Raw genomic sequence first — 26,884 nt, forward strand, 5'->3', positions numbered from 1 at the left:
ATACTGATTTTCTCCAGGTTTGTGAGGCATGCTTTGCCTAGCACCACATCTTTCCTGCGGTTTCACCACTGTTGCCTGGCTTAGTAAGACATGACATACCTAACACGTGCTGTTACTGCCATCATTCCAGTGTAGCCTGGGTAGGCAAGGCATATCTTGCCTGCCACCAAGCATATCCTGCCATGGTAATTATGTAGTAAGGCAAAGCATCTCTTCTCTGCCATCATACATTGCACCAATGTAGCTAGGTTTGTCCAGGCATGCCTTGACTCGCAAGACATGCCTTATTCTGAAGTAGCCTAGATAGGCGAGGCATGGATTACCTAACACCATGCCTTCCCTTCCATCTTTCCAGTGCACAATCAATTGGCTTGGACTGCCTTACTAGCCATCATGTCACTGCGGGCTAGATGGCCACTGCAAGCCTTCGATTCCATCATGCTGTCATGCATACCTATGCTGCGTTGAGTAGTTATGCCATACCAGACATCCACCCGATGTACAATGGGAATGTTAAGGCATGCCTATCCATCTATTATTTATATGTAGAGCGGTCTGTCTAAGCATGCCTTTCCCTCCATTATTTATATGTGGAGTGGTTGGGCGAGGGATGCCTTTCCCTCCATTATTTATATGTGGAGTGGTTGGGCGAGGGATTCCTTTCCCTCCATTATTTATATGTGGAGTGGTTGGGCGAGGGATTCCTTTGCCTCCATTATTTATATGTGAAGTGGATTGGCGAGGGATGCCTTTGCTGCCATTATTTATATGTTGAGTGGATTGGCAAGGGATTCCTTTCCCTCCAATTATTTATATGTGAAGTAGATTGGCAAAGGAATGCCTTTCCCTCCAGTTATTTATATGTGGAGTAGATTGGCTTGGGATGCCTTTCCCTGCATTATTTATATGTGGAGTAGATTGGCTAGCAATGCCTTTCCTGCCATTATTTATGTGTGGGGTGGATAGGCAATGGAGGCCTTTCCCTCGAATTATTTATATGTGAACTGGATTGGCTTGGGATTCCTTTCACTACATTATTTATATGTGGAGTGGATTGGCTAGCAATGCATTTCCTGCTATTATTTATATGTGGAGTGGATTGGCAAGGGGTGCCTTTCTCTGCAATTATTTATATGTGGAGTGGATTGGTAAGGGATGCCTTTCCCTCCAATTATTTATATATGGAGTGGATTGGTAAGGGATGCCTTTCCCTCCAATTATTTATATGTGGAGTGGATTGGCTAGGGATGTCTTTCCTGCCATTATTTATATGTGGAGTGGATTGGCTAGGGATGTCTTTCCTGCCATTATTTATATGTGGAGTGGATTGGCTAGGGATGTCTTTCCTGCCATTATTTATATGTGGAGTGGATTGGCTAGCAATGACTTTCCTGCCATTATTTATATGTGGAGTGGATTGGCAAGGGATGCCTTTCCCTCCAATAATTTGTATGTGGAGTGGGTTGGCTAGCAATGGCTTTCCTGCCATTATTTATATGTGGAGTGGATTGGCAAGGGATGCCTTTCCCTCCAATAATTTGTATGTGGAGTGGGTTGGCAAGGGATGCTTTTCCCTTCAATTATTTATATGTGAAGTGGATTGGCTAGGGATGTCTTTCCTGCCATTATTTATATGTGGAGTGGATTGGCAACAGATGCCTTTTCCTCCAATTATTTATAGGTGTAGTGGATTGGCAAGGTATGCCTTTCCCTCCAATTATTTATATGTAGACTGTATTGGCTAGGGATGCCTTTCCCTACATTATTAATATGTGCAGTGGATTGGCTAGCAATGGCTTTCCTGCCATTATTTATGTGTGGAGTGGATTGGCAAGGGATGCCTTTCCCTCCAATAATTTGTATGTGGAGTGGGTTGGCAAGGGATGCTTTTCCCTTCAATTATTTATATGTGAAGTGGATTGGCTAGGGTCTCCTTTCCCTATATTATTTATTTATAGAGCAGACTGACGAGGGATGCCTTTCTTGCTATTATTTACATGTAGAGTGGATTGGCGAGGGATGTCTATCCTGCCGTTATATATATGTGGAGTGGATTGGCTAGGGGTACCTCTCCTGCCAATATATATATGAAGAGTGGGTTGTTGGGGCATACCTTTCTTGCTGTCAATCATATGTAGCGTGGATTGGCTAGGCATGCCTTTCCTGGCATAATTCCTATGTGCAGTTGGTTGGCGAGGACTATCCTACCGTCGTAGAAGGGACAGGCTACACAATCCTTTTCTGCCGTCATTCCAGTGTAGAATGAATTGGCGAGGTATGCCTTACCCACTACAGATCCTCTGCAGAGTGGGCGAGCAACACGTGTCATCCTTGTCAACATTCCTATATAGAAGCTTAGGCTACCCATACCTTACCTACCGTCATACACCATTAGAGGTGATAAGTTCCTTTAGCAAATTGTAGGGAGAAGTGATGGTTTCGATGTACTATTGCTGCCGCTGTCTCTAATGAATGGTAAAGTGTGCCGCCCCCAGTGATGGGTTAGGTGTGCCACCCCTGCTGCTGTCCCTGGTGACAGGTTGGGTTGGGTGCGCCGTCCCTGGTTACGAGTTAGGTGTGCCACCCCTGCCACCGTTCCTGGTGACAGGTTAACTGTGCCTATGCTGTTGCTGTCCCTGGTGAGAAGTCGGGTGTGCCACCCCTGCTGCCATTCCTGGTGACGGGTTAGGTGTGCTACCTCTGCTGCCATCCATGGTGATGGGTGAGGTGTGCCACCCCTAGTGACATGTTAGGTATGCCACCCCTGCAGGCATCCCTGATGACGGGTTAGGTGCGCCAACCCTGCTGCTGTCCCTGGTGACGGGTCAAGTGCACCACCCCTGCTGCTGTCCCTGGTGACGGGTTAGGTGCGCCAACTCTGCTGCCGTCCCTTGTGACGGGTTAGGTTGGCCACCCTTGCTGCCGCCCCTGGTGACGTGTTTGGTATGCCAATGCTGCTGCCATCCCTGGTGACTGGTTTGGTGCGCCACCCCTGCAGCTGACCCTGGTGACGGGTTAGGTGTGCCACCCCTGCTGCCGTCGGTGGTGACGGGTTAGGTGAGCCACCCCTGCTGCTGTCCCTGGTGACGCGTTGGGTGTGCCACTCCTGCTGCCGTCCCTGGTGATGGGTTCAGTGCATCACCCCTGCTGCCGTCCCTGGTGACGGGTTAGATAAGCCACCCCTGCCGCTGACCCTGGTGACAGGTTAGGTGGGCCACCCCTGCTGTTGTCCCTGGTTACGGGTTAAGTGGGCCACCCCTGCCCCTGGTAACGGGTTAGGTGAGCCACCCCTGTTGCTGTCCCTGGTGATGGGTTAGGTGCGCCACCTCTGATGTTGTCCCTGATGACGGGTTAGGTGGGCCACCCCTGCCGCTGTCCCTGGTGACAGGTTAGGTGAGCTACCCCTGTTGCTGTCCATGGTGATGGGTTAGGTGCGTCACCCCTGCTGACGGCCCTGGTGACGGGTTGGATGAGCCACTCCTGCCGCTGACCCTGGTGACTGATTAGGTGTGCCACCCCTGCTGTCGCCCCTGGTGACGGATTAGATGAGCCAACCTTGCTGCCACCCCTGGTAACAGGTTAGTTGGGCTACCCCTGCTGGTGTCCCTGGTGACGGGTTAGGTTCGCCACCCCTGCTGCTGTTTCTCGTGACTGGTTAGGTGGGCCACCCCTGCTGCTGTCCCTGGTGATAGGTTAGTTAGGCCACCCCTGCTGCTGTCCCTGGTGACGGGTTAGGTAAGCCACTCCTGCTGCTGTCCCTGGTGCCGGGTTAGGTGCGCCACCCCTGCTGTTGTCCCTGGTGACTGGTTAGGTGTGCCACCCCTGATGTTGTCCCTGATGACGGGTTAGGTGGGCCACCCCTGCCGCTGTCCCTGGTGACAGGTTAGGTGAGCCACCCCTGTTGCTGTCCCTGGTGATGGGTTAGGTGCGCCAACTCTGCTGCCGTCCCTTGTGACGGGTTAGGTGGGCCACCCTTGCTGCTGCCCCTGGTGACGTGTTTGGTATGCCAATGCTGCTGCCATCCCTGGTGACTGGTTTGGTGTGCCACCCCTGCAGCTGACCCTGGTGACGGGTTAGGTGTGCCACCCCTGCTGCCGTCGGTGGTGACAGGTTAGGTGAGCCACCCCTGCTGCTGTCCCTGGTGACGCGTTGGGTGTGCCACTCCTGCTGCCGTCCCTGGTGATGGGTTCAGTGCGTCACCCCTGCTGCCGTCCCTGGTGACTGGTTAGATAAGCCACCCCTGCCGCTGACCCTAGTGACAGGTTAGGTGGGCCACCCCTGCTGTTGTCCCTGGTTACGGGTTAAGTGGGCCACCCCTGCCCCTGGTAACGGGTTAGGTGAGCCACCCCTGTTGCTGTCCCTGGTGATGGGTTAGGTGCGCCACCTCTGATGTTGTCCCTGATGATGGGTTAGGTGGGCCACCCCTGCCGCTGTCCCTGGTGACAGGTTAGGTGAGCTACCCCTGTTGCTGTCCATGGTGATGGGTTAGGTGCGTCACCCATGCTGACGGCCCTGGTGACGGGTTGGATGAGCCACTCCTGCCGCTGACCCTGGTGACTGATTAGGTGTGCCACCCCTGCTGTCGCCCCTGGTGACGGATTAGATGAGCCGACCTTGCTGCCTCCCCTGGTAACAGGTTAGTTGGGCTACCCCTGCTGGTGTCCCTGGTGACGGGTTAGGTGCGCCACCCCTGCTGCTGTTTCTCGTGACTGGTTAGGTGGGCCACCCCTGCTGCTGTCCCTGGTGACGGGTTAGGTGAGCCACTCCTGCTGCTGTCCCTGGTGACGGTTTAGGTGGGCCACTCCTGCCGCTGTCCCTGGTGACGGGTTAGGTGTGCCACCCCTGCTGTCGCCTCTGGTGACGGGTTAGATGAGCCAACCCTGCTGCTACCCCTGGTAACAGGTTAGTTGGGCTACCCCTGCTGGTGTCCCTGGTGACGGGTTAGGTGCGCCACCCCTGCTGCTGTTTCTCGTGATGGGTTAGGTGGGCCACCCCTGCTGCTGTCCCTGGTGATAGGTTAGTTAGGCCACCCCTGCTGCTGTCCCTGGTGCCAGGTTAGATGCGCCACCCCTGCTGTTGTCCCTGGTGACGGGTTAGGTGTGCCACCCCTGCTGTCACCCCTGGTGACGGTTTAGATGAGCCAACCTTGCTGCCACCCCTGGTAACAGGTTAGTTGGGCTACCCCTGCTGGTGTCCCCGGTGACGGGTTAGGTGCGCCACCCCTGCTGCTGTTTCTCGTGACCGGTTAGGTGGGCCATTCCTGCGGCTATCCCTGGTGACGGGTTAGGTGCGCCACCCTTGCTGATGTCTCTGGTGACGGGTTGGCTGTGCCACCCCTGCAGCCGTCCCCCGTTTTTTTCCCTAAAATCTCCCACTTGTAAAATATTGGCGGGTATGCTTCACCCCAACCTGAGTGTATCAGCCCACTTTGCCTGCTGCGTTTGTTTTGCCCAAAATAAAAAATACTAGAGTAGTGTTTCCCACACTGTGGGCGCGACCCACTGGAGGGTCGTGAAATCCAAGTAATAAATAAAGATGCCTTTGTATTCTGTCCTTATCTTGTCACATTGACTGCGCTTCAGGGGCAGAGGTCCATCGTCAGTTTATTAATTGAACACATTCAGCACTTAGGAGAACAAAAAGAAGCACATTTTATTGTAATTCTAAAATGAGATTTGAAACAGATTTTAATAGGATTAAAACAAATCAGGACACTTTACTTGGTGATGCACAAATGATCAATATTCCCCAAAAGCGCATTTCCACACACCAACATTTGTGAGCTATAATACAGTCTTATCAGTAAAACGGTGTCTGTGTGGGTTTAGTGCCACTTCAATGGAAAATTGTCTGTCTGTGAATGAGAGTGCGCGACATTACATTATTTTAAAAAAATGGGTCATAGTTCTAAAAAGGTTGGGAACCACTGAACTAGACATTGAATTGCAGACTACATTGGAAAATGAAAGTGGATAATTTATTCACAGCATTTACAGTGAGTCATACATGCAGCTGTTATTTACATCACGTAGAAACTGCAAACTATGCGACGTGCGGCGTGCGCCATTTATTAACATTTATTGTTGCAGAGCTCTGGCAGCGCGCTTCCCAGTAGAATCGTGAGTATTCTGTGCAGCAATTTGTACGGTTACAGTGCTGTGTAAAATGGGGAATGAATGCATCTCTCCTATTAGAGTAATACCAATGAGAATTGAAAAGATGGTCTTACTGCCACCTGCTGGTAAGTTGTGGTATTGCCTGTAAAAAAAAAACTTTCTGTTCAATTTCGAAATGTGTGAAATAGGGAAAGGGAAACGGGTGGCTATTAATAGGCTCGAACATGCATTTGCAGGCCTGCAGTAGCCCAGACGTCTTTCGTCACTCACTGGAGTTCACGCATGCCATGCATATGACTTTTTATTAGAGCCTAGATGGCTGGGGACGCTTGAGAATGAAGTGCTGTATAGATCACTCTCCATTAATTGGAATTGTTTGTTTTTCTTTTCTATAGCATGTCTCCCCTGTCCATTGAGATCTTTGACATTGTTCTAAAGATTCTAAGGTAGTAGCCAGAAAAGGGACAACATCCTAGGTTGGGGTGTGAGAAGCATATGGAACAGGGCTCGAGTCGGGGTACCACGCGGATGGACGGCGTCCCCCCACTTATTTTACCGGGGAGACGCCGCTCCCCCTGCCAATCAGCTGGACTTCACTCTTTTGCCTCTCTGGGACGAGGAGCTCGGCACCGTTCGTGACGTCACTTCCTGTCATGACGTCACTTCCGGTGACAGCGTCCCCCCCACTTTTTTTTACGACTTTTGCCCTGATATGGAAGCGTAGTACTTGTCCTTGAAGACAGGGCGTTATGCAAACCCCTGTGGTGCGGAGCGGGCCCCCAAAGCTTAACTGAAATTTTGCTGTTCGACAAAGCTCAGCACCTCTGGTCCCCCGACTGGTGGCATCGGAGCTTGGAGTTGACCCCTCTCCAAGGCAAGCCACACAAACTCTTGGTGTTAAATTAGACCCGGATCTGTCCATGAAGAGTCCTATAGCTGCAATCTGCAGAACTTGCTTTGCGACTATTCGGCTACTGTGGAACATCTTTCCTTGGCTAACATCATCTGCAAGGAAATATCTGGTTCCGGCTCTGGTCATAAGCCTCCTTGACTACAGCAATGTTTTGTTTATGGTAGCCAATGACACCATACTGTCCAAACCCCAGTTGGTGCAAAACACAGCCGCCCGCCTACTCTGTAATCTCCTGGCAGGCTCTCCCTCTGCGCCTATTCTCAAGCTCTTCATTGGCTTCCGGTCAGAAAGCGCTATCTCCGTTGCTGCTTTGATTTTGCTAAGTTCAAGAAATTTTTGAAGACCTTGCTGTTCTAGGTGTTTTGGATGTTGGTTATGTGCTGGCCGACCAGGGCCGGCGCTAGGCATGGGCAGCGTGGGTAGCTGCCCAGGGCCTCGCACCAGCATGGGGCCACGCACTGGTGGTGTGTCCTGTCGGTTCCCTGGCGATCCATTTCAAAGAAAGGTGTCACCTTTCTTTGAAATGGAGATACCCCCCTCCCTTGGCCTCTCAGGGATGGTATCTGGATACATAAGGGAGGGAGACGCTCCCTTCAATTGAAAGGAGACCATACACAGACACTGTGGGAGGCCCATTGTCCATCATTTTGGCCCCCCCCATGGTTTTAACTTTTAGCCCACCAGCAATTCTCACACCTATCGGACTGAAGGTGTGAGAAATGCTGGTGGGCTCAAAGTTAAAACTGTGGGGGGCGACAAAATGCTGGACAATAGGCCTCCCACAGTGTCTGTGAATGGTCTCCTTGCAGGGGGGCCAATTATCTACATTAGAGGGGCCTCGCACATTCTCTTTTAGCCCAGGGCCTCGCAAATCCTAGAACTGGCCCTGTGGCCGACCATAGAGGTGACTCCCTTGGAGAGGGGAACATTAATTTGAACGATTTTCCTTTCCAAAAAAAACCCATTTTGGTGGAGAGTTGCAGCATGCTTACGCTGCCCACTACCAAACAGTAAAATGCATTGCCAGGAACCACCGTGATAGCAATTCCTGCCAATGCATTATATATGAGGCTCCCTGTTTTCAGTTTTTATGTATTTCTATAGATAAATACAGACAGACAACATTGTATTTTCTGTCTGTATTTTTTTTTTAAAGTGGATAAATAAGACAATCATGCTGCTTTTAAGTGCCTCTCTGTGCTGTCTTTCATGAATTATAGCCCAACAGCTAAGCAGATGGACAGCATGGGAATTAAAAAACAGGATGACATTTCTTTAAATAATGGCATGTGTCTATATATTTGTACATTCATGGTATAATGCTAGTATTTACCAGTGGATGTATTGTTATGTAATATTTGGCATCTTAAATAGCTAAAATACGACAGACATCAAAGTATGAGTGCGCGTCTAACAACTAAATAAATGTGGAAATATACAGTTCTACAACTTCATTTATACCCAAAATACAAAATAAATACAGATAAAATGGCCCAAAAATAAATATGGATAAATACCGACGGAAATATTAAAAAATAAATACCATAAAATCAGGACCGGCATTTTAGCTGTCATTTATAAATTTGGCATGCGTAATTTACTGCATACCCCTGCTGGAACAACAGGCCGCCTGTCAAATAATAAATCAGGCTCTGAGACAGGGAGGTTGGTTATCTGATTTCTTTTAGGTCAAATCAAGATTCAGCTTTATAATAGTCACACAAAAACATCACTTCAAATTACCCAGGACTCACAAAGAGCAGAACGAGTTGGAGTACTTTTGTGTTCAGAAACTGCACTCGCCATTACAAGAGTGCGCGCCACCACACAAAATGAACTTGCACAAGCTGTCCAATGTTGTCTCCGATGTATGCTTGTGACAGTCCCCTGAGTAGAGTGTCCACTCTCTCTCCTGGCCCTTATGGGCACTTCCTCCAGTCCTGTTTTTTTGTGTCATAATCAAATGCATTCTGGGTGTTGTAGTCTTTCTTTGCTTCCATTTAATGAATTCGACTAGTACACACCAGAATGCAATGATGTGCACGTGAAAACTTCAGGACTGGAGACAGTGTGTAAAGATAGGGAATGGGGTTGTCACCCACAGCTGGAAAAGCGACGGAGTGCACTGAAATGCATTGGGCATATGCCAGCGCACTTATGGGTAATCAAATAGGAGATTTTGTAGGAATCACAGAAACATTTGGAACTAGTACACATAAGAATCTTTGAACATAAAGTGAGATATTTCTTCTGTATGATGAGGTAGAGCTTCTTGACAGTGCTCTTAGGTGAAAGCCAAGCTCAGAGTGTGGTGCTGAGGAGATGCTGCTGTAGACATGACGCGCGAAGATGGAATTCCATCGTCACTTTGTATCATTCTGGTTGGAGTAAAACAGTGATGGCAAATACAAGAGAAGTGTTTGAAATAAAGAAAACACAATTTAATACAGTCAGAAAAAGGGAGCCATTTTACATTCTCTGTCCAGGGGAAAACATGAGAAGTGTAAGTCAGACCATGTGAGTAGAAATAGATTGTAAAGGCAAGGAAGCGTAAGCAGGAACTGCAACATAAAACAGTTTGGTGGAGACATTAAATAGGAAGAGGGAATTACAAACTTCATATTAGAAAGTGTCCCACGACAAAGGTAAAAGATGACATTTTAGACCCAAAGGTTAGGGCAGAATTATTTTTTGGGAAATATTTTTTTATTAACAAAGCTCAAGACACCATTCAGTACAATACAATATCCATGAAGTACATCTGAAGATATCACAATAATGGACCATATCGTCAGTAATTGGGAACAGCGAGGACAGTCAACCATGTTCATCCCTCTCATTCCTCTGAGTTAGCCCTGTACTTCCGCCAGGGCCCCCACAGTTTCTTCCATTTCTTGGTGCACCCTCTGCCTTTATAGACTTTTTCTTCGGCCCTCTGGCAACAGTCAAGGCACCACTCCCATTCCTCCCTCTGTGGGGGTGTCTGCACTCAGGTTAGGGTATAATGGAGTAGAAAACCAAGGTTAAGGGCTATAAAGGGGTTCAAGATTGTATGGTTAATGAGCCTGACACCTGAGACCCTTTGGCACCCAATGACCCAAGAAAAAACATCACAAAACCTTTGACTTCAGTGGTGGGTTACTATGATGTTTGTAACCATTCTTATTTAAAGACACGTAAAAACATTGGAAAATATAACATCATTAACAAAATAAGGTGTAGCAGGCACACACATTTATAGGATCAGATGTAAGATTCAGTATATAATAGAAGTTTCTACGCAGTCCATAGGGGCTTCAAGTACAACCGTGAAATTGGCATTTTCTTGGCTCAGGAGCCCAAAAATACGTGGAACAAAAGTTGTCTGTCTGTGGATGTGTGTGTTTGCTACACCGTATCAACCCCCTCTTTGCTGAAATACCACCCGACAAAGAACACCTTCACAATCCTACATTGCATTGTTCTTTCACAGTCCTTCACAGGGAGTGTCTACCAGGTGTGGCACTCTGGTGCAGAATTAACAACGGAGTTTGCCGATTACATGTCTATAGGGATTGTATTGGCCTGTTAGGGCCTCTGTTCCTCTGGCAGCTGGACAAACACCCCTTGTAAATCATTCAAGAAAGATGTGAAGTGTCTCAGTCCTTCTTCATTTGCACTTATGTGGAGAATGAATATATGTTTCCATGTATGAACTTCGACCTCGAGAACAACGTCAACTCCACCACCCTGATCGACAACCTCGCCAACCTCGGACTAATACCGCTTGTGACAATACCCACCCACGCCGCCGGTCACACGCTAGACCCCATCTTTTCCACAAGCCCCCACGTCCCCTTCAACCAAACCACCGAACCCCACTGGACCGACCACCGCTGCGTCCATTTCACCTTCAGGAAGCCTACCACACACCGCCGCACCCAACAGATGCCTCGTCGCTGCTGTGGCAAAGTCACCGAAGAGCAGCTAGCTACCGCCCTCGCCCAGAGCCCACCAGCCGACCCCACCGAACCCGAGACCGCTGCCCTCAACCATCAACAGTGCATCGACGACTGTGCCAACACCCTCGCCCTGCTCAAGACACGCTCCAACAGCCACACCAGCAAGAAAGCCACCTGGTTCACTAAAGACCTCCAGGCCTCCAAGCATACATGCCGGAAACTGGAGAAGAACTGGCTTCGTGAACGATCAGCAGACAACTACACGGCCCTCAAGAACGCCACCCGCAGACACCATCAACTCATCAGAACCGCCAAGAGAACCGCATTCAAGGACCGCCTGGATAACAATGCACACAACAGCAAAGGAACTCTCCAACCCCAGCTCCAACACCAATGACATCCCCCTTCGCAGGACCTGTGCGACTCACTGGCCACTTCCACCGCAAGATCGCAGATATCCACAACAGCTTCAGCGCCACGACCGCCCCGTCACCCACCGAGACCCCCACCGCCGCGACCACCAGCCGCCTGATCTCATGGTTCAACATCAACGATGATGACACCATCAAAATCATGAACTCCCTCCACTCTGGATCCCCGTCTGACCCATGCCCACACCACATCTTCATCAAAGCCAGCACAATCATCGCCCCCCATCTCCAGAAAGCTATCAACATCTCCTTCGAGACAGCATCCTTCCCAGAGAGCTGGAAGCACGCCCAGATCAACGCCTTACTCAAGAAGCCCAAGGCAGACCCCAAGGACCTCTAGAACTTCCGTCCCATCTTCCTGCTCCCGTTCCTGGCGAAGGTCACTGAGAAAATCGTCAACAAGCAACTGACCCACTACCTCGAGGACAACAACATCCTGGACCCATCCCAGTCTGGCTTCCGCAGCAACCACGGCACCGAAACCTCCCTCATCACCACCACCGACGACATCAGGACACCGCTCGACAACGGAGAAACAGCAGCCCTCATACTCCTGGACCTGTCAGCCGCTTTCGACACGGTCTGCCACCGCACACTGCAAACACACCTACACGATGTTGGGATCCAAGAGAAGGCCCTGGACTAGACCACATCCTTCCTCTCCGGCAGAACTCAGAGCGTCCGCCTCCCACCTTTCCGCTCCACCGCTACCGAGATCCTCTGCGGCGTACCCCAGGGCTCTTCCCTCAGCCCAACGCTGTCAACATATATATGGCACCCCTCGCCTACGTCGCCCGTCAGCACGACCTCAACATCATCTCCTACGCCGATGACACACAGCTCATCATCTCCCTCACCGATGGCCCGCACACCGCCAAAATCAACCTCCACAAAGGAATGAAGGCCGTCGCCGAATGGATGAGGAACAGTCGACTGAAGCTGAACTCGGACAAGACGAAGGTCCTCATCCTCCGCTCCACCCCTTCATCTTTGGCCGACTCCTGGTGGCCAACATCACTGGGAACAGCCCCGACACCCACTGACCACGCACGCAACCTAGGGGTTATCCTCGACTCTACCCTCTCCATGACTAAACAGGTCAACGCCGTCTCCTCATCCTGCTTCAACACCCTACGAGTGCTCCCCAGGATTTTCAAGTGGATCCCCACCGAAACGAGAAGAACAGTCACCCAGGGCCTCGTCTCCAATAGGCTGGACTACGGAAACGCCCTCTATGCAGGAGTATCAAACAAGCTCCTGAGACAGCTGCAACGCATCCAGAATGCCTCGGCACGACTGATCCTCGACATCCCCCGCCGCAGCCACTTCACACCCCACCTGAGAGACCTACACTGGCTCCCCATCAACAAGAGGATAACCTTCAAGCTCCTCATCCACGCACACAAGGCCCTCCAAAACGCCGGCCAAGCATACCTCAACAGACGACTCAGCTTCTACGCCCCTACCCGCAAGCTCCTCGCCACAGTCCCGCGCACCCGAAGAACAACCGCCGGCGGCAGATCCTTCTCCCACCTCGCCGCCAAGACATGGAACACCCTCCCCACCAACCTACAGCAGACCCAAGACCTCATGGCCTTCAGAAGACTTCTCAAGACCTGGCTCTTCAAACAGTAGCAGCACCCCCCAAGTGCCTTGAGACCCTCACGGGTATGTAGTGCGCTTAACAAATGCCCTGATTGATTGATTGATTGATTTATGTGTTTGTCACTGTGTTGATGTTTGATTCATAAATGTTTATTCCCATCTACGGACACTCCCATGTTTATGCTTTGTATGTTTTTTTCATATTGTGATAATTTTATAAAATTGTTTCACTATATAGACTGCAGAGTGCTCGGACACCCGAATGGACTGTTCTGGCTATCACAATTTGTGAAAAAATAATTGTAGGCACACAAGTGCAGAAGGGTGTTTAATGGACATCACTGAAGCACTTTGCTGGATCTTCTGGAAGGCTGGTGCCTCTGGAAGGCCACAAGGAATGGAGCAGGTTGAGTCACATGTCAGGCATGCCTGACATAACTCTGATGACCCTTCGGCCTGTCGGTAAACCTCCCCGTTACACTTGAGGTTGTTCCACCGCTCATTCTGTGTATCCGAGCCGCCTGGGTTGTCGACATTAAGTTAGCGGCACTTGAGTTAGCATGATTCCTCTGCCTTTGTATGTGTGATGTGGTCTCTTTGCATTTTCTAATCTTCTCCCAGCTTGATGTGTCCTTCTTACTTTCCTTCTGTTCTCATAATGCAGCAAGATGGCTTCTGGATCTACTCGGAGTACTGCAACAACCACCTGGATGCTTGCATGGAGCTCTCCAAGCTGATGAAGGATGGCCGCTACCAGCACTTCTTCGAGGCCTGCCGCCTCCTGCAGCAGATGATCGACATCGCAATCGATGGCTTCTTGCTGACGCCGGTGCAGAAGATCTGCAAGTACCCCCTGCAGCTGGCAGAGCTCCTCAAGTACACGGCACAGGACCACAGGTACAGAGACCCCCCTGTTTCTTTGGATCCTGGGGCTCCCCATCTTCCTCCTTGCGACAATCCGAGGGTTGGGCTATGGGAGGCGCTGAACAGTGTGGGCAGCCGCGGCCCGTGCAGACAAGAGCGGTGGGGCCGGGTTGGGTGGAGTTCGACAGACGCCAAAGAGGGAAAATTACATAAATAATTAATTTTCCCTTGTCGTCTGTCGAAATCCCCCCCACCGCTCTTACCTGCTCAGGGTTCGGCTGTGTGTGGACCAAACTAGGGGATCCTGGCTGCCTAATGAATGTCCACGCTGGTGTGAGCCATTAGGGGTCTGCATTAAGATGGGTAACACGCACTTATTTTACCAACAAAAATAAAAAAAATCTTTAACAAAACTTTAGTTAATGAAAGGTTATGGTTGCTTTCAAACACCTACAAAATAGTACTATTCACCAATTATTGTGAGCTATACTGCCATAGCCCCGCTCTGATCACTGCTCCTGGCCTCATACATGATGTCACAGCTGACATAAAACATTGAATTTGTGCTGACATTACTGGTTACATTACATATTAAATGATGAAGCACGCAAACTTCCTATTTGGCACCTGCCTGCACACATTGGACAGCTGGACAGCCTTGTTGCTGTGTGTGTGTTCATTGTAGGGACATCTGTATGTTGAAAGTGGTACTGCAGCCTTTCATGTATAATAACAGTGCAAGAGGATGTGCGTGTGGCACTGCAGCAGTCTTTATTCTCTGCCGGCCTGATCCAAGCAGGCATCTCAGAAAGAAAGGTGAGCTCAGGTACAGATACCGAGGGCCATCTTTAGGGCAGTGCGACGGTTGCGGCCACCCTGGGCGCTGACCTGTGGAGGGAGGCGCTGACCTCTGGGGGTGCCCTGTGTTTAGCATTAACTTATGATTGGAGAGACGAGGGGCACTTTTGCTCCGTGGTAGTGAGAGAATCAGAGGAGGAGGTGCTAAAAATGATTGTCGTAGTGGGCGCCATTCGCACTTAAGCCGGTCCTGCGGCTTCTACTTGTGTAGCAGATGTCAAATCAAAATTTGTACTCGCAACACATACATTTACACTTGCAAAGTGATATAATCAGAATATTACACCAATATGCTGCAATATCACATGCGCGCGAATCCGCTCATGCGGACGGGGAGTGGGGATCCTCGTTGTCGGTCTCCTGGAGAGTAGGTGAACACCCACAATCTCACCGGTTAGTGGATAATAACAAATATAAATAGGGTACATTCTCTCCCTGGATGGGGTTGGAGAGTTCCTTCTATTAAGGACGGTAGTTATGTATCCAAGGTGGAACTGGGAGGAAGCACACCCCCACAAATGGGGGCAGCATAGGATTAGGGGTTTCTACTAAGGAAAACCAAAACATATTTTTCATATGTGGAAGTTTTTGGTCAGAGTTTCGAAGCGCAAATGATCTCTTTATGAAAAATGTACATGCCCATAAAGTTACATTTGTTATACTTTTACATGCCAAAATTCATTTGCATCAGTAGAAAGAATAATTAACAAACCAATATCAAAACTGCTCCTGTTCTGACAATGGGGTTCTATATGTCGTTTACCAGGACAATAGTGCTTCCCTTTTAAACTATTTTTCAATTATTGATGTCAATAATTATATCTGGGGGGGATGTGACGTCTCCGTTGATGACATTTATAATGTCATTTGTGTAAGACATGCGCAGTGCATTGGGGAGGAGTTAAGGTAACGTTGTTCGCTGTAACTTCCCTAAACAGTCCTCAAAGGCCCGTACTGGCCCTTGGTGGATATTTACAATCCCTCACACATCACTACATACCACCTAGAACCCTGTGATTTTGAATTGTAGTCAACAGACCTGCAGATGATGAAAACATGGAGGCTTGAACCCGGAAGTCTCGTGGCTTGCACTGAACTTTAAAACGAGTCTGTGTCTGAAAAATGTCCCTTGTGGGCCCCAGCCTCCAACAGACTGTTTGATTGCTACTTCTCCTCCTACACAGCTGCCTACTCACACAAGCCAGGCCTTACACTGATGCACAGGCAAAGCTTTGTAAACCTACTGAGTACATGAATGAATAAAGATTGGCAAGGTTTCAGTGTTTTAGCTTTTGGTCCTAACTCTAACTTTGTTTACTAGAATTTCATATTTGTGTATTGCTTGAGAGTCACCAAACTTAGCTGGAGTCACAGCGACCCTTTTGTAGTTCATGTATTCAGTGTTAGTTTCTGATGAAAGAGCCAATAACCGAGGCTTGGAATGGTTGTCTAGTATGTCTGTAATGTCAGGTCTGCCAAGAAGTACATACACTTGAGGGTGTCGAGTTTGTTTAGACTGAGTGACTGAATAGAATCAAAGGGATGCTTCACAGATCTCATCTCAGTGGATGAGGAAGGGTGCTTTCTAACTTTCATCTGCCAATATGAGTCCATGGAAGGCCTTTCATGCAAGGGATGGGGGTGCAGGGTGGGACCTCGGGTCATTCTCTATGCCACCGCCCATTGGGCAATATTACAGTCCTTAGATCATGGATGAAGACAGGGCACGGTGACTAGTGCTTTTAAGGCGTGCCTACAGATTGTGTGCAGCCATTACTAAGGGCAAGCGTACTTCGGAAAGACCATCAGCTGCTAAGGCAGGTCCAAAGCCCTGGTGCATGGGGGCTGGATACAGGACATGACTGAACGTCACCTGTGCAAGACCACTCTCTATAGGACATATGACATGGCTGAAGTTTCTGAGTGGAAACTGTGGTCCACATGCATGTCCATAGAGTAAAGGCTACAGGACAGTAATCATGGACCGTCGATGTTCTAGGCAAGTGCCAAAGTATATCATTTCAAACCCAAATAATTGCACTGATAAAACATAGAGATGTTATTGTTTTCTACTAAAATCATAAAATAACGTATAGTGCAATAAAATAACCCCCAGATGCATCAAGCATCCATTTTGCTATTCCTTATTAGCGAAAAATAAGGAATCGCAAAATGCTATGCAAGAAGAAATCACTTTAAAAATAGCGATTTCTTAAAATTCCTTAATTGCGATTTGCAAATTGCGAGTCGCAATTAAGGAATACCTCCCCATTCATTCCCTATGGGCCTAAAGGCCCATAGGAATGAATGGGAAGACATTCTCAATTTGTTAACCGCAATTAGCGAATGGCAAAATGAGAATGTGATTTCGAGGGGGCAGGGGTGTCCAAAGGACACCCTGTTGCACCCCTGAAATTGATCTGTGCACATATGTTGCGCAAAGACATGCCCTTAGGACATGTGTGTGCACAACATGGAACTTTGAAAAATGCACTTTAGTTGAACTTCATGGTAATTTGCGAGCCATATTAGCGAAATCGCTATTTTTTAAACTTTAATGCATTGCATTTAAGGAATCTCAATTTGAGATTCCTTACATGCAAGTAATCGCAATTTAGCGAATTCTTAAATTGCGATTTTTGCATTGAGAATGATGCATCCCAAATGCAAAAATACTGTTCGCAAAGGGGCAGATTCTGGAAATCCGCCCTTTTGCGAACGGTTTTTAGCTTCATGCATCAGGGCCTTACAGCCAGATTCATCAAAGACCCGTTTTGCGAGTCTGTAATAGCGATTCATAAGGAATCGCTATTACAGATCGCAAAACGGGATTCATGTAGGAATCGCAAAATAAGATGCGAATCCTACACATTCCTTATTTGCGATTAGCAAATTGCTAATCGCAAATAAGGAATAACTCCCCATTCATTCCTATGGGCCAAAAGGCCCATAGGAATGAATGGGGAGTATTCCTTATTTGCGATTAGCAATTTGCTAATCGCAAATAAGATAGCGATTTGAAGAGTGCCAGGGGTGTCCAAAGGACACCCTGTGGCACCCCTTAAATGCAAATTTAAACAGGTGTTGCGCACACACATGTCCAAAGGACATGTGTGTAACATGCAAAAGAAAAAAATGCACTAAAGTGCTTTTTTCTCTTTTTTCGCAATTCACCACGAAGTCAGACTTTGTGGTAAATTGCGACCAAATATTGCGAATTCGCAATTTCAAATTGGTTGATGAATTGCATTTAAGGATAAGGAATCTCTATTAGAGATTCCTTAAATCCAATTCCTCGCAAATATGCGATTTCGCTAATAGCGATTTTTGCATTTGGGATGATGAATCCCAAATGCAAAACCTGCACTCGCAAAGGGCAGATTCTGAGAATCTGGCCCTTTGCAAGCGCAATTTCGCTTGATGAATCTGGCAGTTAGTTCCTTGTGAAAAAAAGCCTAAAAGCCCTCACATTATGGTTGGCAATGCAAATCCAATGCCACCAGTGCACTGCGGATTACGTGTTCATTGTATAAAATACAACCACACATTAACTCATATAGTCTGATTAAAATACCAAATCTACTTCCCCAAAGGATTTCACTCAAATATACTGGCTCACATCCATGTGTTTTGATGAACTCACTCAAACGATTTTATTCAAATGAACTTCCTAGATCCGCTTGATAAGAATTTTTCACTGAAATCGATTACAATCCATACTCCTTTCTGACTAAAATGTACACTAAACATTTCATTTCTGCTCACCAAGATGAATGAATTCATCCACAATCAATCCCTCAAAAGTGCAGAGTGAAAAACACCCCTGAAATGAAGTCACTGAAATAGCACCGAGTTGTGATCTCGTGTCAGCTGTAAAGTGATGGGGCACTTGAGAGTAGCATTTTGCTTAAAGTGTCTTAATTAATAAGTGGTAATAACAGCGCTCAGCTGGATAATTAGATTCACTGTAAATATATCTTGGGATTAGAGGCTGTGCGCATGGGGTGCAGCTTTGTGAATGATTTAAAACAGAAGCAGAGGCCAAACTGCTCTTGAATGGAAGTCCCCGCAGGAGGGACTGTTTTGCGGGTCTTTCGCATCTTTTAATAAAAACTTCTGATGTATATGCGTGTGTTTGTGGTAAATCTGCGCTACGCTAAGTGTGTCGTATATGTATGGCTTCCAGAAGAAGCCATCATGTAAAGCACCAGATTCAAGCCATTCTATTCTCCTTTAAAAAAAAATTTATTTATGCGATTTTATATAGCGCTGACACTACCCAAAGGCGTCAGAGCGCTTTACAATAGAGCGAAAAACGTTACTTGAGAAATTAAGAGTAAGAGGGTAGTAGGAGACAATACCTATAGCTACTAGGGATACTCATGGTGAAAGTCACATATTAACAAGTTACATATTAGTTACAGATTACGTAATTATAAAAGTTAAAGCTGGTCAGGTTACACGGTTAAATATTACATTTTTACAAAGTTAAAAACAAGCTAAGTTAAAGAGATTTAGCACTCAAGAGGGTTATGTAGCAGTCAGGGTCATGCCATTAGGTTACACAGATAAATATTACATATTTTACATTAGAGCGGCGCGCGACTGGGCCCTGAAACGAGAACTTTGTCAGGTAAGGTCCACCCTTCACCTGTGTGCTCAGGGATCTGGGGGAGGGGCAGGACTGATGACTGAAATTCTGCTTCCCCACCCACCTTCTCCGGCCTCTGTTGAGTCTCTGCAGACCTGAGAGAGGTTTTAAAATCATATTTGGGGAGTGGCGGTGAGGGAGTATGGCAGATGCCAGAGATTTGTATCTTTCAATATGTGGGTACGGGAGAGGAGATAACCGCATGGCCAAGCCCGTAGTACATATTATTAAATGTATATTATGGGGCTGTTAGCTAATGTACTTAGAGGTATGTAAGGAAGGCCATGCTGTGCATGGTTCCTCCAATACTCCTCCTCCCTTGCACAGCTGATCCATGCCATATGGCAGGAAGGCGGAGCCTACACACCATCCAGTTAGAGATGGCTGGCTGTCAATCATTTGGAGTTTTCCATTTTGGAGTTCCAACTGACATCCCTCTTGTTGTCCGTTGTCGTCACATGAAACCCGTCAGTGGAAAACAACTCAGTTATTGACAGCCATCCATCTATAATTTTATATATTGCAGTTCAGTTGTCAAAATGGCTGCTGTCAAAGTTACCAGACAAAGTGAGCGGGAACTTCATGAACCAAACACTATGCAAATCATTAAAAAAATTTAAGAAACATTTTCTCTTTATATTTTGCAATACTGTAGCTCAGTAAATAAGGTCATCATATAAAAATGCCTAATACTATATAGCAGAACAGATTTGGATAGTGTCATTACTTTTCTCCTGAAAAGGTATATCCAATGCACTACCCTATTTCTCATCCTGTACCTCTATCAATATATTTAATCTACTTATACTTACCTCTTTTATGCATCTATATACTTTCAATGTACTTATGGATCTATATGTTTATCACTTCTAATTTAGCATTTCCAATGCACTATCCTATTATTCAGCCGATACTTCTCTCAATATATCTTCTAGCCCAACTTTCTGACTCATCTCAAACTTCTTTCTACTACTCTTTTCAATGCACTGCCCTATTTCTCACACTACACATCTATCAATATATCCTCTACATCCACTCTCTCATTTATCCCAAACCCCATACCACTACTATCATCCCTAAAATAACCCTTTCTAGACTTTCCCCTACTCTACCCCCCCTTGCATCATCTTACACCTCTTTTTACTATCCTGATCCCCCAAAACAAGCCTTCCTAAACTCTTCCTACTGACTCTCCCCCTCCAAAACCCCTTTTTACTTATCCAAAGCCTCCCCCTACTTCTATGACCTCCCAAAAGAAAATATCCAAATCCTTCACTCTTCTATCCCTCCACTATCCTTTTCAATCAAAATAACGGACTAACGTTTTCACTTCTCAAATTCCATATTCCACTATACTAATTCACCACTAACCCTTTATGGGTTCCAGAGTAGCATGCTACTCGCCAATAAAGAGTTTCAATACCCCTTCAGGGTTACAAGCGCTATATAAATGCAAACTGTTTCCCCCTTTTTTACCCCTCCCAAACCCTTCTCAATCCAAATAACTAACATACCCACCACTCAAATTACTTTCATGTTTCACCATAGTAATTCAACACTAATCCTTATGGGTTCCAGAGTAGCGTGCTACTCACCAAAAGCCCATCAGGGGTAGCAAGCGCTATATAAATACAAACCTCTTTCCCTCTTCTATCCCACTGACTACCCTTCTCTGTCTAAATAACTGAATAACATATTCACCACTCAAATGACTTCATATTTCACTATACTCATTTTCAAAACTAATCCTTTATGGGTTCCGAAGTAGCGTGCTACTCGCCAGAAAAGTGCTTCAACACCGATCAGGGCTAACAGGTGCTATATGAATGCAAACCGTTCTTCCCCTTCTAACCCTCCGCTATCCTTCTCACTCAAAATACTTGACTAAAATCCACCACTCAAATTACATTCATATTTCACCATACAAATTCACCACTAATCCTTTATAAGTTTCTGGAGTAGTGTGCTACTCGCCAAAAAAAGCGCTTTGACGCATCGTCAGGTGTAGTAAGCGCTAAAAAAATGCAAATACAATACAATTTGTATAAAATATATTGTAAATAATTCCAAGGTGTATATTTGTGGGTTTAATTATACTATAAAAATCCTGCATTGATTCTACAAATCTCCAACCAGAAGAACTCTTCCACCAGAGGAGCAGGGATTTTATAGAAACTTGAGTGGCAGGCATCATGTTGAATGAAATGCCCAGTGCCTCACTTTGAAAGGGTATTGGAAGCACGATGGAGGTCTGTGATCTTGTAAGGAAACCTAGCTTTCGGCCTTAATCCTCTATAAGGACACCACATTTTCCGATGACTTGCTATATCCTCCAAAATCTTTACAACCTATGGCAGTGGATACATATCCCATATATTGTTTTGCACAGAAAAAAAGAAAGGCATGACTTTGTACCAATCGGAAAAATGCATGCATGGGCAAAAATGGTGAAGTTTATGCTGCTTTAGGCCCACCATCCTACAACTTTGAAGAAGCTTTCCTACAGTAAAAATATTGCCCTCAAAATGTTCAGGAAAAAATCTTTAATTCAAAATATATCTTTTGACCAGGAGCTATGCATCCTGTCTCCCCAACTAGGAGTCCTTCTTAAGATCAAAAATCACGTGACACTATGTGTTTCTTCATCCATTGAAGAACTTCCCCACCATGTGACTTTGCAGTGATTTGCTATAATCGTAGTTTCACCCTGCTATTTACTAAAAAAACAAGTAGTGTGTCTGCACAATATATAGTCAGCAATAAAGCGAAACAAACATGCTTATTCTGCAATTTATTAATTAACATGTTATGCTGAAATTTGAAATTTGATATAATATTGCGTAGAACAACCAGAATTATAAAAACATTATATTAACTTTTCTCCTTGCCTTTACGCATCAGCACTTCATAAATATTCATTTTAAGGAACTGCATGAGAGTATACAGCGAAAGGTGCACCACTTTCATTATTTTGAAAAAAAAGAATTCGCTCATTAAAATACCATGTATTGTATAGCCTAAAGAAAAAAATCACATAGTGTAAGCATATTTGCTAATTATCCATCATAATATAGCAACATTTTTGGATGCTTCCAACCCTTAATAAGCTGAAATTCTATCAAAGACAGCAAGAAAGTCCCTGTGGGCACATGTTTGAAATTCATCCTGTATATGAGAACTTATTAAAGTAATTGTTTATACTTCTTTAAAGGTCCTATCGCCATTTTAATGGAATTCAACACAATTTTAAAAGTACCTTTTAAATCTTTAAATAATCTTTCCTCTAAAAACATATTCTACTCGTTACTACGCTTTTTATAATACAAAAAGTAATTATGAGCATTTTAATAATGACTTTTACCACATTTTTGTCATTTTTGCCGTACACATTATATTTTTATAAAACATATTAGATACACATCTACTTTCTAAAAGTTGCCCAGTTCTGATTTTAATATATAGTTTTGTTAAAAATTTTAAAGAATCCTCAGGGTGTCTTAAAAAACGCCTGCCACCAGTCATTTCATTGTATGTTGCTCATTTGTGAAAAGATTTTTGCACATTCATAAAAAGAACTTGAAAATAATTATGTGTAGACTGCAAATAAATTGTAGTAATGATATCCAACTGAGAATTGCGAATCTCTACATACAATCTTACAAAACTCCACATTGTAATAATAGGCTATGATTTTCCTCAAAACCTATAGATATTCTGTAGTTTTTGTGTGGAACAATTATTGAGTCCGTGAAGAATTTTGGGAAAGAAAGGAGTTCTGCCTATTGTGTTCATGGGCCAAAATTGGCACATGAGTCAGAATCTATTCAAATTTAGCAGTATGCTGTAGGTCACTGATCCAGCCGGACTATTTATACCTGCCACCTTTATTGCAACAGCATGAGATGGAGCAAATCCATGAGCCATATCTAGGAACATGTCGATTTTTAATCTGTTTATGCACATCTAATACTTGGTCAATTGGCAGCAGTGGCAACCAATAACCTGAGTTCATACACTTAGAATGCTCAGTTGATGATGTGCAAATGCAAATATTCACAACATGCAAGTAAATAATGGCAGGCATATCCGAAATTTGCAAGTGTTCACTTAAATCACAAATATTACAAATGTATGATTTCATAATTTTCATGTCATTGCTTACTGACTTACATGCATGAAACTCATGTAGAATGGTTGTAATCTAAAACCAATCCCTAAAGCTACATTTGCATTTCCTGCACACTGTGTTAAACGCACACATTTAGGGTTAAACATTTGTGAAATTTAATGTTTTTGCTTTTGGTTGACTCTTTTACCAATTCAAGATATTCTTCTTTAAAAATCTCTCCTTCCAAAAACCCGTCCAGTTTCTACATTTCGTGACAATAAATGTAGCAAGTGTATTGCAAAACATCTATGAATAACCACAAAATTATAGTTCTGCCAAATACCATTCATATTTTAAAATATTTGCATAAACAGCATTATAAATGCATTTATGCTGTCACATATGATTATTGGTTGAATATTGCCAACTGTCGCAAGTGTATTGCAAAATATTTATGAATAACCCCAAAATTATAGTTCAGGCAAATACCATTCATATTTTAAAATATTTGCATAAACAGCATTATAAATGCATTTATGCTGTCCCATATAAATTATTAGTTGAATATTGCGCCTTGACTCTTGCACTATGTTTCATATGTCAAAATGTGTCGTTTATCACCAGGGGGAAGCAATTAAATCCCAAAGTACTGGTTAATTGGCTGAGGGTACACAGCATAAGCACCTGAAATCAACATACAGAACAAATCAATACTTTTTTTCCAAATGACTGAATGCAAGTAAATATCACTTTCCTGACACTCAATTATGTTTTGAAAAACTGAAGCTAACCAACCGTGTCTTTACCTTTATCCAGCATAGATATGGGAGGGCAAAGTCCAGGCCAATATTCTGGACAAGCAGTATGTAAATGACTTCATTCTAGGTTCATTGTATGTGCTTTTGTCTTCAGTGGATCTCTAGAAAATCTGTCCTGAATGCAACCCGATAGGTCTACGTTGTCAATCTGGTTCCATCCCTTGGTTTTGCATGTACAATATTTCACTAGATTACAAAGATTATTTGAGTTATTACCAGATTCACCTAAAACCCTATTACCTCCTAAATGTCTACCATCATAACCTTCTAGAGCTCGTGGTGAGAGACATATTCAACTCACAATCCAAATTTGGACTCCTATCTTTTCATAAATTGCAATCGTACTCCAATCCCGTTCACGTGGTATGGTCACCTTCCTCTTTTCGTAGTGTTTTGGTGGGCTAACCCAACATTGTTTCTAGTTTCTGTGAATGTTTCGGCAAGAAATGCCACTCGCTGCCCTGAGATGATGGTAGCCCGACATTGACCGCTGACCGCACTGCATGATTTGAATTGAGCGTCTTATGCCTGGTGCCTCCCTGTATATGATGATACTGAAGAAGCGTGCTAACACCGAATCTCCAAGAATTGTTGCTTGTGATGGACGCAGCCGACTTGCTCTTACATTTGTACTTTTTTACCCACTTGTATACATATTCATCTTTCATTAAAATCTCCAAGAATTGCAGAAGTGCCCTTGACGAACAGTGACTCTGACATCTTTCCAGAAGTACTCACTTATGCATTTATTTCTTGCACTTGAAAATATACATGTGAGCATTTTAGTTTGCAAGAATATAACACATTAGTGCATTGGAACTTAAAAACTTTGTTTAGTTGTAAGGGAGGAAGTATGTTTTCCCCATGGAAAACCTCTTTCACTCAGATCCTTACAGATTTTGATGTTGTTCTCACACAGCTTTAATCTGGCCTTCGGTAGGATTAAATCTTTGACCATATCCAGGGTAGGAATGAACTTGCAGAACGTTGTGAACTTCTACTACTTCATGATTTTGTAGGTGTTCACGTACTTTTTGGGGGGATCCCATCGTATGTGCATAACGTAACTGTGTGATCAGTTTTATTCTCACAGAAAATTATTTTCCCTCTCAGTCACATCTCAGTGGTACAAACATGACTAATGAATATATCTAGATGTTGAACAAGGAGAGAAGGTGCACGGTAAGAAGCTCCATAGCTAAGAGGTTGACCTTCTTAGCTTAAGGTGGTGAAGATGGTGAACGTGTCAGCAAAAAATGTTGATACATCTTATGGCCAGTCCATGACCCTCATCCAGTTTTCTTCTCAACCATCAAGCACTCCATGGTTACACCTGGGCGTAACTCGCAATGGTTTGCTCCACGGAATTCTGAGGATGTACACGAGCGGGCGGAGAAAATCTTTACACACATTTGGTTGCCTATTCGTGTGCTCATCAATTCCAAGCAGCACATTATAAGCTGTGTCATTGTGATGCTGTGAAGTCAAATGAGCTAGGGGATTCGCCTTAGAGCTGACAAACTTTTGAAATGACAGCTTAAGAACTCCTGAGTTCATTATACGTCCGGAGAGAAGATGATTTTTGACACGTATGAACTTTGTTTGATGAAACTCGGCCAAAACATAACTTCCTCATCGCATACCGATTTACAAAACTGTTTTTTGCACCAAGAGGCTCGTGGTGAGTCGACGTTGACAATAAAATAGCCTTGGCAAGGAGAACGAATGAACTGGAAGCTTCCAGGACCAAACAGGTTCCAGTGATACAGCATGACTGTCGCTCCCATTGGGAAACACTGCTGCGTCAGAACTCAGATCATGGTTACTCCAGTTCACAATAATATCAATCTCTGTATATCGTAAAATATAGACGGTCTGCCTTCACTATTAGTATGTTTGCCCAGTCTAGCATCGTACCTGCCTAGGGTTGTCATCGAGCAGCTTTGGGGGTGGGTGGGTGGGTGGTGCGCCGCAGTGTATGTTGGTCATCTATGGCCTCCATAACGACTGCTCCAGTTTTTACAATGTCTTTGAAAATAGTGGTTTATGTAGGAATGACAAATAGGTGTAGAGTTTATTGGGCCCGGCATTTACAGTGTGCAAAAGTCTGCACCTTCAGATACATTTCAGCAAGTCACCGTAAATGGCCATGAAAGAGCAGTTTTAATGGTGCAGACCGGGACCCTCTCCCGAAACCACCCACCAACACACTGGCAGCTTCTCTTCAGTCAGTGGCCCCCATGCCACCATAAAAAACCTCTCAGCCTCTTCCTTCCCCCCTGCAGGCTCCATTTCTCACACTCTCTCTCTCTCACCTCCTCCCACATCACTCTCTCTCACCTTCCGAGTAGCTTGGTGCTCCACTTCCAAAACTGCCTACTGCTGTCGTTGGCTCAGCTGCCATCTTGCATAGCTCGGGCAATCAGCTACAGGAGCCCCGTTGCTGTCTCTTCACTGGTTCCTCCTCGGCCAATGAGCCCGGGCTTGGTGCTGCCATCCTGGATCTGTACACCAGTAAACAAACTAGTCATTGGCTGCCACACTTGGACCATCCTTTCACAAGCAATCCAAATGCGCAA

The 26,884-nt window shown here is 45.4% G+C and overlaps 1 protein-coding gene across 3 annotated transcripts in view; it reads left to right on the forward strand.

Moving 5' to 3' along the window:
• The window catches only part of ARHGEF9 (Cdc42 guanine nucleotide exchange factor 9), a 1,106,557-nt gene that overhangs the window by 956,423 nt on the left and 123,250 nt on the right, over positions 1–26,884 (forward strand). For all 3 annotated transcript variants that reach the window (XM_086918380.1, XM_086918381.1, XM_086918382.1), the window contains one exon: positions 13,671–13,903. In XM_086918380.1, coding sequence (XP_086774506.1) covers positions 13,671–13,903 — 233 coding nt within the window. The remainder of the gene's footprint in view (positions 1–13,670; positions 13,904–26,884) is intronic.

Source organism: Lissotriton vulgaris, chromosome 4_1 (assembly GCF_964263255.1).
Source record: "Lissotriton vulgaris chromosome 4_1, aLisVul1.2, whole genome shotgun sequence".
NCBI classification, from domain to species: Eukaryota; Metazoa; Chordata; class Amphibia; order Caudata; family Salamandridae; genus Lissotriton; species Lissotriton vulgaris.